The sequence below is a fragment of the Arachis duranensis genome, chromosome 8, assembly GCF_000817695.3.
Source record: "Arachis duranensis cultivar V14167 chromosome 8, aradu.V14167.gnm2.J7QH, whole genome shotgun sequence".
In the NCBI taxonomy this organism is placed as follows: Eukaryota; Viridiplantae; Streptophyta; class Magnoliopsida; order Fabales; family Fabaceae; genus Arachis; species Arachis duranensis.
Genome location: NC_029779.3, coordinates 43551607 through 43565750, shown reverse-complemented (window position 1 = coordinate 43565750; position 14144 = coordinate 43551607). Strand labels below are relative to the sequence as shown.

Here is a 14144-nt window from a genome sequence, read left to right as displayed (position 1 = left end):
GTTGTGAATGAAAAAAAAAAAAAAAAAACCTATTTTACTTTATCCTATAGTAGTAAAATAACGTGAAATCTCTTGGAAAGTGAAGCAAAGTGTGGTCTTAGATTTGTATTCATGATTTCATGTATTTGTTCTTGTGAAGTGATTCCTACTTATTTTAGATGTGCAAGTTGAAAAAAGAAAAGAAAAATGCAATGGACAAAAAAGGGTAAAGGAGATGCATGTGCATGCTAGATGGGCATAGGTCAAGATGTTAGATTGGTCTGAATATTCCTTGTGGTGCATGTGATTTTTAGAGCTAAGTAACGTGGAGGATTTGGATGATGTTTCCATAATTGTTTATCACCTTGATTTAAATGTATAATTTATTGGTTTTTTGTGATTCTTGCTTGATTTTCTTCACTTTCATTCTAGATTCTACAACCAAAGCCATGCATGTTTCCGAGGGAAAAATCATAATTATTAGTTGCCATAAAAATTGGAGAAAAAACTATGTTTCATCCACATGATACTTTTCAGATAACATTATTTTTGTTCTCAAATATCCTGAACATCACTTCTTCATTCATGTGATAGATTAGGGAAGTTTGTAGGAATGGTCATAGAGGGCGCCTGATTCAATACTCCTGGAAGGTTTGGAGTATTAAAACTCTTCTTAAAGAGTTAAACAAAAGTTAACGTATTTGGAGTTTTAGTACTTCTTAATTAAGAAGAGAGAGAATAATTATCATTTAATTATTAAGGAAAGAGAAAAGAATTAACATTAAATTCTATTTGGGTTAAATTTTTTGTTTTAATTTAAATTTATTTCATTTTTAAATTGATATTAAATTATTATAAAATTATGATAAAAATAAAAATTTAAAAGAATTAAAAAGATATAATACTCTTATTATTCTAAAATTTTTTTTATTTAAACAAACATATTCATGTTATTTTAAAATTAATACGAATTAATTTATTTAAAATTTTTAAATTTTAAATAAATATATTCATCTTATTTTTAATAAACATTCTTGTATTATTTTTTTAAGTGGTTAAACATGATTTTTAAATATCTCAATAAAAGAGATAGATATATGTAATCTTTCAAATTAATAATATTAGAGTGTATATATAAATACATAATATCCAAAAAGATTAATAAATCTTACCTAAAAAATATAGTTAGAGATATTTTTTTGCTTAAGATAATAGAAATAATACGAATATGTTTATTTTTATTAAATTAAATTATTAATTTAAATTATATCTATCTAAATTTTAAATAAAAAATTTTAAAAATTTAAAATTCAAATATGTGAATAAAATTAGATTAATAAAAAAAATAAAAATATACGAATACGATTCAAATTGTATAGAAATAGGAATAAGTTTGTCAGTGAACAAATTCATTATTTTCAATGAAAAAAAAAGATAGTATATTAAATAAACTTTATGAAATAAATTATAATTATTTTTTTTGTTAAAAATATATAGAGTTTTAAAACTCCAAACATCAAGGGAGTATTGTAACATACACCGTCATAGAGTTACGGGGACAAGTATTCCTTTCCATGCTTCTTTTTTTGTTAAGAAAAATACTCATATTTTCTTTTTATTTGTCATAGCTCTTTATTTATCAGTTTTTTGTGGGAAAGGCTATTTTTTTGCGGATATATGTGAATATTAATTTATTATTTTTAATTTAAAAAAATTACAAAATAATAAAACATAATACAAATAATCTAACATAACCTGACTTAACAGATAAGGATTAATTTTCTCTTTTATTGCTTAAGATGAAAAAAAAATTCTCTATTGTTTGATTGAAGAAACAAAAACCAAAATTTTTTGGGTGATAGAAAAGAGCAGAAGTAGAATTTTTCACTGTAGATAAAATTCAATGTTCCTCTCCAATTCTCTTCAAAGCTGAAATAATAAATAAGTGATTTACAAGCAATTACGACTAGAATAATGTTGAACCTTATGATTATTGATGACAATGCCCAAAATAACTAAGAGTTAAATTTTTTAGTTTGTTTTTTAGTAGTTATTTATTGTTTTTATTCTCTATATTTCATCTTATTGTGTTGAGCTTCTTTATTTCTAAAAAAAAAAAAATTTAAAACTAGTGGTTGGGTTATTATCTTCTTTTTCTGTCGCTTCCTTCTTTACAATGGGATATCCTGTTTTGACTGTGAATTCTCCATCCCTCCTGTACGACTACCTTAGAGTATCTTCTTTATCAAGCATGCTTACCGGTGTTTGAAGGACCTTTTCTCTTATAAAATCTGGGAATAATTCCTGAACCTTTGTTCTGTTACAGTTTCCACCTATATCAGCATGTCTGATACCTTGCTACATCAGAATGGCGTCTTTCTAACGGTTGGCTTAATCCGTGAATCCAGTTATCCTCCCATATGTTAATATTAAACTCATTTTCTACACTCCACTTTCCGTTCTTTTTAAGAAAATTTCCTCCTTGCAAAATGCTACTCCATGTCCAAGTAGCTTTCTTCTTCTTCTTTGCCTCTCGAAAGTCCTCCCCAAGGAAGTATATGGCTTTGAAGATTTTAGCCCACAACGCATCCGAGTTATTTGCTAGTCTCCATGCTTGTTTAGCCAACTGTGCTGTGTTCTGATGACAGAAATCTTTGAAGCCTAAACCCCCTTCTTTCTTACTCACGTATAACTTGTCACAACTTCTTCAATGAATCTCCTTCTCTTTACCCGTAGATTTTCATTAGAATCTTACTATCTTTGAGCACAGCTTTCTACAAAATTTCTTAAAGAATCTAAGGATACTCATGGCATAAGAAGGAATGACTTTAATTATTACTTTGACGAGGACCTCCTTTTCTACTTGATTAAGAAGGCTTTTCTTCCACTCCTCTATTTTTTCGGTCACTTTTTCTTCTATCTACTCCAAAGATTTATTTTTTGATCTTTTCTATTGCTAGCATTTTTAGGCATTTTTCGGGGTTGTCCCAAGTTATAATGCCTAAGATGTCTTCTATGTTTACTCTGGTCTATATTGAGACTCCTTATCCAAAAGTAATCCTTGATTTCTCCAAATTTATCATTTGAACAGATGCTATAGTGTAGGTGTTTAGAATTTGTATGGCTCCTGAAAATATAATACAATCATCAGCGAAGAGAAGGTAAGTGAGCGCTAGGGCTGTATGAGCCAGTTTAACCCTTTTTATTAACTTATTATTTTATGCATAAATCATTAAAATAGTGAAACTTCAGATGCTATGATAAATAGATAAGGGAATAGAGGATCTCTCTGTCTAAGTCCCTTTTGAGGGATAACTTCCTTAGTTAGGTCTCCATTGATCTTGAACCTGTACTTGACTCTCCTTATGCACTTCATAACTAGCTCTATCCACTCTTGAATGAATCCAAACGCTTTCTGAACCTCCTTCAAAAAATTCCATTCCATCCGGTTGTAAGCCTTGTTCATATCAACCTTAATAGCCAGTTCTTGGGAGTTTTTCATGCCATTCTCTGTAAGAGCGTGAAACGCTTCTTGCACTATGAGAATTTTGTCTTGGATAAGTCTCCCTCCTATGAAAGCACTTTGAATCGAAAAAATAATGTCTTCCATAAACTTTTTTAACTTGGTAACCATAATATTTGAGACGATTTTGTAGATAAAATTGCAATAGCTGATCGGTCTAAGGTGATTTAGACTCTAAGTTTGTTTTGTCTTTGATGCCATGACTACGTGAGTGTGGTTCACTTTCTCCGACAGTTCACTATTTTCAAAAAATTTTCTGACCACTACTCCTACTTCTTTCCTTAAATCCCTCCAGTGTTTTTGGTAGAATTGACCATTCAACTCATCTGGTCATGGAGTCCTTAGATCATTTATGTTGAAGCCGCTTTCTTAACCTCTTCATCTGTGACTTTTTTCAATAGTCTTTCATTCATATGATTGGTGACTCTAATAGATATTTTATCTAAGAAGTCCCTCATGTTTACCGAACCTTTGGTAGTATAAAGGGATTTAAAATGCTCATCAATGAGTATTTCTCTTTCCAACCTCGATCTTTAACCTCAGTATTTCTCTTTTCTTTTTCACGGCTCAATTATTTGTAACTTGTCTTACTATTTGTCTATTTCTCTATCAACTCTTTTTTTTTTTTTGATCGAGTGAATTGAACAACCCCATATCTTAAGCAGTACATTCATGTTTCACACATTCACATAACACACTCACACACTATTATGGATAATATGAGTTTTTAACCAACACCCAGCTTCAACTGAGATTTAAATCTGGTGCACTTTTTAGCAAGACAAATATAGTTGCCACTAAACCAAACTTGGCGATGCTCTATCAACTCTTAAATTTATCTTTGCTCCGCTTCTTGAGATATGCCTATTAAGTGTTCAATATCCCTAAGAACTCACCCCATTCCCCTTGCTTGTCCAAGCCTTTTGGCCCAAGCTCTTCTTATGATGTCTCCGCATTCTCCCTCGTCGTCCCAGTAGACTGGCCTCGTATTTAAACATTCTCTGATTAGAGTATTAACTATCATCATCAAAAAAAAAAAAATAGTATTAACTATTAAGAAACTGGGCCTTTCACAATAAAATTTTGTTCATAAAGCTTAGAAAGCCATTTTAAAGTTTATGACAATGACTCCGTCCAATTTTCCTTTTTTGTGCAAAAAATAACTATTAAAGGTTATGACAATGACCCAGCCACCACGAAAGTTTAAACTTGCTTTTTTTCACAAAAAAAAATAACCAATGTGCTACGTTTTAGGGTCGGGCAGTGAGGGTGGAGAGCTGAGCGAATTCGGTTTCTGGGATCTGGGTCTGGGCGGGTTCGGGTTATGAGTTTAGGGCCGGGTCAGTCTTCTGGCCCATGTCCAAGTAAAAAAAAAGAAAGTTACTAAAATCTCTCTTTTAAAACTATCTAAATATCACTTTTTATATTACTATAATTAGTTATAATTAAAAATAAAATAACAAATCAAATTAATCAATTACCAGCTTAGCAAAAGAGTGATACTTGAAAAATAAGTTTAAAAATTAGGCTGTCTTTTTAAAAATAGAAGATTATGTGTAATTCAATATAATAGTTAGGTGTAGTCTATGGTGGCCACAAGTTTTGGTACCTATGGTGGCTATGGACTTTACAAAATGATATTTTCAACCAAACAAAATGAAAAATTGAAGCACGTTTTAGTTCTATTAATAAATAATGACATGTTTATGAGTGTAAATAAAAGAAAAAAATTAGACCATTTCTCATATTTCTTGACAAAAAAAATGATCTACTTAAATTTTAAGATTAGAATAATTATCTGCACACCTAGTAAATTGAACATCCGATATATCTATTATTTACATTATTTAATATTTTTATTGTCTACTTATACTTTTCTTTTTTATAATTAATAATTTTAAATTTCACTTGACTAATATTAAAATTTAATTAATAACAGTAACTTTAGAGTTCAAATTTTTTATTGCAGAATAAAATGATTATTTTAATTAAAAATAAAAGATATAAATAATTATTTATTAACGTGAGAAAAAAATTAATGCAATGTAAGTATTTTTAGATACTATCATTTTTTAAATTTTGGGCATTCATAGCAACTCCATTTTCAATGACGAGAGAAAACGATAGATCATTTTTTTTATCAAAAAATATGATAAATGGTCTAATTTTTTTTTCTTTTATTTACACTCATAAATATGTCATTATTTATTAATAAAAGTGAATCGTGCTTCAATTTTTCATTTTATTTGGTTAAAAATATCATTTTATAAAATCCATAATCACCATAGACACCAAAACTTATGGCCACCATAGACTACACCTAATAGTTAATGTGTTTTTTTCTAGTATAGATTTTAATTTTTAAAATTTTAAATAACAAATTGGGCCTTTAAATTTATGTTGAAATATTTTTGTTTCACCATAAAACAAATCAGACGATATGATTTGCACATTTAAAATTTTTTTTAATATTAAAATACAAATTTAACTTTCAAATTTGCATGTTTTAGAAAATTTAAAATATAAAAAAAAATCTAAAGATCAGATTTGCATGTTTTAAAAAAAAAAAAAAGTCACATGATCTTCACAAAAAAACACCAAATTTTAACATTGATGAAAAACACCACTGGACAACACCAAAATTAAAAAGTGTAAAAAACCCTCAAACTTTGACACCATAGTCAAGTTTCCTGCCCTCATTTTCAAAAAACGAAAAAGAAAAAGAAGAAAAATAAGTGTATATCTAAATAAACAAGGCAAAAATAAATTAGTTATAGGAATAATTCAAAGCATTTCGATACCCGTTACAACAGTGTAGTAAAACGGATAAATTTATCTTCTAATAAATGGGGGCATGAGGTTTATTTGTTACAAGGCATCTAATACTATTATTAGTATAAGCAATGCCTACAAAATATGTTTAGTACATTAGAATAATTTTGTTTACACAAATTGTAGAAGTCATTGCTCTTGCAATCTGAAAGGTTGCTTCTCAAATTTGAACTTGTATTCTCGTTTTTACGAGACCAAGTTGCTTATCACTCGTACAACAACTTGCTAATTAGTAAGCTAGATTATATACTTACATTTCAGATTCAAATCCAATATTCCAAAATCCTTCAGGAGTCATAGGTGGAACATACCTATATCGATGCCTAGAAACACCATCATGATGTTCACAGCGGAAATTCTGCTCACTTACATCATGGTCCTTACCATCAGCACTAGGAAGAACAGCTTCATAGAACTTCCTACACTGTTTGCATTCAACTCCTTTCAAATTTTCACGCTCGGCTTTCTTCCTCACTGGTTCAATGTACTTGAAACTCCTCTTGTTGACCACTTGAATTGAAGATTGCTTCTTTAGGGGACTGCTTCTAAGATTCAAATTCTGTGTTTCATCGTCTGAGCTGTTCATGACAATGTCTTCCTCAATTGGATTTGGGAGATCTTCCTTAATCAACTCTCTATTCAAATTTTCTCTCACATTCTCAAGTGGTGTATCAAGAAAATCATCATGGAGGTCAGGACCTGCTCGACTTTGATGTGCCCGGGTCTGTCGCCAAGAAGATGCACGCCGTTTTGTACCAGATACAGAAACCGGTTTTGTGTTTGACGGACATCTTGGGACACGAAAAATGGAAGGAGGAGGACTCAAATCGGCCCCTCTAACATCTTCCAATATCTTCTTCACTTTGATTGTGTCACAGGCAGCAACAAACACATCAGGATTTGTATTCTCAAGACCTAGTAAAAATAGGTAGTGGATGATCTGTTATTAACCTATATTGTACTTTCAACACAAATCTATGCAAGTGACTCAATTCAACACAGACTATCAGAGTTAGGGCCATCCCATACCAGACAGCAACATGGGATCAGAGATAGGGAAAATGGGTGGAGATTAAATTGAGGCAGTGTGTTTAACAAAGGGTGAAGGTGAGAAATACAAGGGATAACCATACTGCAACAGACAAAGTAAATATAGTTAAGTGATGAGTTTAGTAACGAAAATGAACACTTATTCAACACACTAAAATCACAATATATCATTTAGCAAGCAAAATCCATGCAAGACACATACTTGCATACATATTGGTTGGAGCAAAGATTAGATCCAAACAGACAAGGAAATATTAAGACCATGCAGATACTTAAGTAACAAGAGCATACAAGCATCCTGCGTTACGCAGGGTCTAGGAAAAGGCCGCACCCAAAGGTGTAAAATAGGTAGCCTAACTTGGAAAATGAATTAGTGGCTTATCCATGGCCTAAACCTGTGAACTAGATCACAAAGAAGCAACAAGGACTATTGGAAATTTACCTTCCATGTGTTCCTCCGGGATTTCACTCTTCACTTTAGCTGCTTTGCAAGCATCCTTGGAGGTATCACAGTTCTCAAATGCACCATCTGCAACCACATGCAATAACTGATTGTTCACTTTGAAGGAGACAAAGACACCAGATTTTACATTGCAATCTGCAATTGCCACTGTAGCTACAACACTAATAATTTCTAAATTCTCCACTGCCACAGTTGCAGCACACACAAATCATAAATTCACTAAATATCTCTCAGTAACTGTTTGTGCTGATATATCAGTGTTGGACAAAACGTCAGTCTAATATTGTTTATCAGTTGGTAACTGAAAAAATGATCAGCCGTCGACATGTCTAAGACTCTCAGTTACTGCAACACTCACTTCTGATCAAAAGGTTACAACTCAGTCCACTCTGTGTATCCAACTTTTGAATAAACTCTCTCAACCACTAATGCCTCTTATCAGTGTCCCATTTCAAATCATCTTCAGGCCAACCTTTTTCTCCTTAGTACAGTGCGTATATCTCATGGAAGTCTCTTCTCATTATTTACCTCACTTCTATACTCAGGCAGCGAGATATCCTAAGTGAAGATTTGTTATGAAAGAATAACTTGACACCTTAGAAAACTTGAACCAATAACTCATTGAAAACAATAGTCTACAAATGCACATACAAAATAAGTATAATATCATGGCTCAGTTATCCCATTGAACAATTGTTCATGGAATTTGTGACTACCATTTTACTTTGAGGTTTCAAACATTTAAAGCCAGTCATTATATCTTTTTCAATGGAGCAGGCCATTCTTCTGTAGTTCTCTCATTCCTACTCAGTTGAACTCATTTCTCAATTTAAGCATGCTCCCTAAGAGGCATCCAATGAAGCTTAACAATAGAGTATTTCCTAGCCTTTGCAAAGTAAATATACACTTTCACATGTTCAAGACACTAGATTCCTTGATGCTAAACCGGCTGTTGCATTACTATGTATAACAGAATCCGAAACTCAAGATCTAGCCCTTTTTGTGATGATTCTTGGTATTGAAGAACCACTAGCAGAGAAATATTTGATTGTAACCAAACCAGCCATTACGTATGCAGTTAATATGCCTGGTTAATTCATGTCTAAGACTAGAACAACTTACTTTCAAGTTGTTCACTTCCTGTTATGTGTTTTAAGGACATCCTTGGCTAAGGTTATTATTTTCTCTTTGCAACTCATCTTCAAGCCTATGCAGATACTTGGTTAAGATCACAACATAGTATTATCTTTGGCGATTTCCTCGTCTCTTAAAAATCATAAAAGAAAAGACCATTACTATATCGTCTGCTGAAACAGAGAATTCTTCCTTAGGAGTCTAAGCCATTAAGATACTTGGTTAAGATCTTTACTTGCAGAATTAGGCTTGACAATTGACACTACAATGGCTTATTGTGAGAACCAGACAGCTATTCACATGTGTGATGTATCCACAATCCAACATTTTATGAATGTCCCAAACACATTTGAACCGATCACCATTTCATCTAACAAAAGTACATTCAACATCTCAGCAAACTGGTGCATATTCCTCAGCACATCAATTAGTTGATCTATTAATTATGCTCCTGCTATTGAAAATATCAAAATTGCTACTCAATATGGGAAAGAGCAATATCCTCATTCCATCTTGTAAGTGTCACACTTGTATTTTGGTTAGAATTTATTTAAGTAGTTATCTATCCCAGTTATATTTCAACTTAAAAGATTGATGAAATTTTAACTACACTTTTTATAGAAATCAGTATAATATGCCAGTGTAGAAATTAGCAAACAAAAGTGATGCATGGAGGCATAATTTAGCATAAACTGATCCTGAGTGAAGGCCAGTTTGTACCAGAGAAACACGGAATCAGAGACAAGAAAATCTAGAAAAGGATAATATAAATAATGAAGACATATATATAGATTAATATGTCTAACCAACTTCTAAGCAAACGCCCACTCAATCTTCTGACTACCTCCTATTATGACCTGTAGCTAACTTAACACTAACATAGTGTAAAAGAAAGCAATGTAAACATTATGGGATGATGGATTGCTTAACAAGAAAATGAATAACTTCTCAACTCTTCACTATCTCAAATCTCAATGTAGAAAGCCAATAAAGGTACTTTCATACATATTGATCGAAGCAACAACCAATTTTCTCATTCCAAATGATATAGCAAATATTAACACCATGCAAATATTAAGAGTCCGGAAAGATAATTTAATTTACCTCCCAAGTCTTCTGGGATTTCATTCTCCACCTTAACTGCATTACAAGCATCCATAGAGGTCTCTGAGTTCTCCGCAACTGCAGTTGCAGCACAGACAGACCATGTTATAGTAACTGAATAACTGTCTTTGTAACTGTGCTGCCATGTCATAGCTAGTTAGAATGCTAGTTCTATGCTCTTTTTTTATTGGGGAAAAAACCAAATAAACAAACGAACTTAGTAACAGAGAATGATTAAATGCTTGGCTAACACTTATTTCTGATTAATAGAATGCAAGTTACTCCAGAAAAATACACTCTTTTCTTCAATTTCTTCTGTTTTCGATATTTTTTTTCTGCTTACTTGTTTTCAATCGACACAGCAAGTTTGAAACTCAAATGTTCCTTGTTTATATTTATATTTTAAATATTTCATTGTATACTATGCTTAATATTGTTTGCATGGTAAAATGAAAATTATATTTAACATATAATTACATTGAAAAATGTAAAAATGACTAACATATTGAAACGAGAAATTCCTTTAGAGTAATGAATATTGTGAAGTAAGGTGTAACAAGAATTTTATAAATATTTATGCCTTGATCACATTTTCTAAAACACGAACATATTAAAATAGAGTTTAATTTTGATGGATTTGACCATGTATTTTACACAGTCACGTACTCACAACCGTTTCCTTGAATGACCATTCACGCTGTTAATGTAAAAAGTATTTATTTTTACTAACACGCTGTTATGAATTGAATGCACCTGTAAAAGTCATAGTGCATCAAAATTAAATTCATTAAAATATATATAAAAAATAAGTGAAAACAAACAACAGTACCATGTTGGGTGATAGGAAACTTAAGCTTACATAAATCTTCAGATTTGTTTTGCTGAATCATGTTTTCCTCGGTGATCCCAACCTTCCGGCGAAGGTAATTGTGCTGAGACTTAAGCTTCTTATATGCCTCAACCAAACGATTCTTCTTCGTTCTCTCGCCAATTAGCTTTGATTTCGCATTCTCCAATCTCTCACTCATCTCCCTGCACGAGCCCTCAGCCTTGCTAACCCTCTCTTCCAAAACCCTAACCTTCTCGGCGACACCCTCATTCTCCAACCTCAATTTCTCGCGATATTCTCCAATCTCCTCAACCTCCCGAGATCTATCACTCAGCTTCTTCTCCAACTCACCGATCTTCTCCAAAAGCACCTTCTTCTCCCTCTCAAAACCTTCAATTTCGTTCTGCCGCGACTTTCTCTTCTGGCAATCTCTGAACTCCCTCTCCCTCTCTGCCACCTCCAGCTCCTCAATGCGGTGCCGTTTCGCCTCGTTATCGACGCGGAGCCGGTCGAGTGTGAGCGAAAGCGCGTTCTGCTTGTCCTTATGGATCTGGAGAGATTCAAGAATGTTCCGAAACGAGTTGGAATTTGATTTTAAATTGGGGAAGAGGAGAGTGCAGAAGATGTGCTCGATCTGCGCGATTCGCTCTTTCGCGTCTTGGATCGACGCGACGAGGACGGTGCTGAGTCCGAAAACGTCTTTATATTTGGGCTTGTCGTCGTCGCCGCCGCCGTTGGGAGGAAGAAGGTGTGGCGGCGATGAGTTGAGGAGAGGGTCTGTGGGTAGTTCATTGAAGGGTATTTCGGGTATTTCCATTGTGAATTGGATTCCGAAAAAATGGAAGAATGATGGAGAGGTAGGAAGAGATTCAGAGTTGAGAGTGTGGAGACTGGAGACTACTGAAGTGCAGGGAAACCCGCGCGGGTATTTTGTGCTTTTCATTTTCAGTTTTGAAAAAATGGGTAGCGTGGCGCGGAAGGACCAGGGCAAGATGTTACTTTGCTCCTAGCTGCTAACCGGCGAAAAAAAAGTGAATTTTGAATATAATAAAATAAAATAATATATTTACGGATAATTTTTTTATATTTTATTATTTTAAATTAATTAATTACTAAAAAATTGAACCGATTTACCTAATTAACTGATTTATTGTTGGTTGATTTTCATTCTAAACCGAACTAATTTGGATTTGGAGTTTTTAAAATTTGAATTTCATTTTAGAGAGTCAAGTCTGATTTTCTATTTTTAAATAGTTTTTTTTAATATTTATTTTTGGTCCCATCTATGAAATTAATAGTCAGATATCACACTTTACTCTCTAAAGTAAAATTCAAACTTTAGAAGATCAAAATCCAACTAATTTGGTGACCTATTTCTAATTAACTGAACTGATTCTCAATTTTCAATTCGATTCTTAAAATATTAATTTTTGTATAAATAACTTTTTTCAGAATAAAAATAAAATTTTTCTAAACAAGTTTTAAGAGATTTTCTTTTTATGTTTTTATTTTCTCCTCCATGAAGCGTGACCGTTTTTGGATTTAAATATTTTTTAGTATGAATTCTAACGAAAATATCAAAAATATTTTTAAAAGTGTAATTTGTAGAAAAAAGTAATGATTTAAAAGAATAATAACACTTTTGGATAAGATACACTAAAAAATGTTGAGTATCGTTGAAAAAACGAATAAAATTTGACAATAATTTAACTACCATCAGAAATTATCAGACCTCGTTAGTAAATGTTTACCGTCAGAAATTTTTCGTCCAATATCAGCTCGAAAAACTAGTTGATTATCGGTGGATTCTTTCGCAGTATTGTTGATGCCAAAAAAATGTCGTTTCACGCACTATTACCGTCGGATTATTCTTAAAGTAATTCCGACGATAATGTCAATTTTTTTTTGATTTAAAATATTTAATTTTAATTTTTTTTACACAATTAGTGGTCTATTCATAAATAATGAAAAACTTTTACTCAAAAAATAATACAATGTTCAAATAAATTAAAAGTAAAGTACACCAAATAAATACAATGAAACAATAAAATAAAAAACTAAAAACTAAAAACTAATAACATTAAAGAAGTATGAACACAATCCTCTAAATATATAAGTTATGGCTTATATTCGAACGATTCATCATAACTACTCTTGATGTAAGGGTGTTTGTGTTGTACATTCTTGCTCTATTGAGGGAGAACAGAGCATGATGGTACTCCATCTACTCTGTAAGCCGAAAACACAACAAGGCAACGGCAACACAGTATATTTATTTATTTAAACATGTTGCAATTACACCGAACCTTGTGTAACAAAGGGTCAAAATGAACGTCGTAAGTGCAATACCTATACTCCCCGTACAGTAGGTATTGATCGTCCACATTAACGCGAAACAAATTACCCTCTCATGTCACGCCACGGATTAAACAATCATATTTTTTCCTGAATTCCTGTTAGACTTTCTTAAACATACTGTATGTGTATTCTTGTTGAAATTGTCTCACAATTATAGAGTTAGATGTATATAGGATAACTCCTTTAGAGTCTGCATCATCGTCTCCTAGATCTTTTTGTTCCTTGTTTCCAAACATATTATCATACTCATGCACAAGCTGAACCAAGCCACTCTTATAATGTAAAAACCCGCCGTAAAAAGTATACATATTTTCACTCTTTTGAGTATTCTTCATACTAGCTGAAAAATTACCTTAAAAAAATATTAAAACCTATATTCATCGATCGTCATAAAGATCTACACAAAAAAATAAGCACCTCCATGAAGTCTGCCACAAACATAGATTGACTTGGGAAAGGAAACACAAAGCGAACTTGAAAGAGATACATCCAATATATTATACTAAATAAATGAAACTTGTGTGGCAGCATGTACTTGATTTCGGATTTATTAAGAAGTCTATTTCAAAATGCCACCTATGAATTATGATTATATTTAGGTTAGATGCAATATTGTACTTTTGAATAAGAAAAAGTATTTATTACTTAATAAATACAAAGTTTTATATAATAATTTTTAAACAAATAATTATTGAGCACTTAACCAAACCCTGTTGACTATATGGGAAAACGGCCTTCGAGGATTAATAGCACATATATTTAATTATAGAGATAAATAAATAGATTGATTTCAATTGAAAACATACAGACACATGACAAAAACGTAATATAAAAACTCAAACTTATATAGGATAAAGATAATGAACCTGATA

The 14144-nt window shown here is 32.0% G+C and overlaps 2 protein-coding genes across 5 annotated transcripts in view; one reads left to right on the top strand and one right to left on the bottom strand.

Annotated features, from left to right (window-relative positions):
• Nucleotides 1–2406, top strand: part of LOC107463110 (DNA damage-repair/toleration protein DRT100) — a 3559-nt gene extending 1153 nt beyond the window's left edge. Inside the window, exon 2 of the mRNA XM_052253419.1 lies at nt 2306–2406. Coding sequence (XP_052109379.1) covers nt 2306–2406 — 101 coding nt within the window. The remainder of the gene's footprint in view (nt 1–2305) is intronic.
• Nucleotides 2407–6406: 4000 nt separating this feature from the next.
• On the bottom strand, nt 6407–11906 carry LOC107463100 (protein gamma response 1). Of its 4 annotated transcripts, none has more exons than XM_016081837.3 (4): nt 10915–11905; nt 10086–10163; nt 7827–7913; nt 6407–7249 (listed from the first exon to the last, which is right to left on the bottom strand). In XM_016081837.3, the coding sequence occupies exons 1-4, from the start codon at nt 11855–11857 to the stop codon at nt 6585–6587; spliced, it is 1773 nt and encodes a 590-aa protein (XP_015937323.1). In that variant the 5' UTR covers nt 11858–11905; the 3' UTR covers nt 6407–6584. The 4 variants fall into 4 exon arrangements, with proteins under 4 accessions (XP_015937323.1, XP_015937324.1, XP_015937325.1 ...); XM_016081838.3 differs by having other exon boundaries at nt 10945–11903; XM_016081839.3 differs by lacking the exon at nt 7827–7913 and having other exon boundaries at nt 10915–11906.
• Between the last annotated feature and the right edge of the window lie 2238 nt (nt 11907–14144).

Bases quoted from the DNA above. Each gene is read 5' to 3' on its own strand.
- LOC107463100 (XM_016081837.3), bottom strand. From the start codon at position 11,857: ATGAAAAGCACAAAATACCCGCGCGGGTTTCCCTGCACTTCAGTAGTC. The intron at 10,164-10,914 runs GTACTGTTGTTT...CTGCAACTGCAG, and splicing joins GTTTCCTATCACCCAACATG to TTGCGGAGAACTCAGAGACC. The intron at 7,914-10,085 runs GTAAATTAAATT...ATGTGGTTGCAG, and splicing joins AATCCCAGAAGACTTGGGAG to ATGGTGCATTTGAGAACTGT.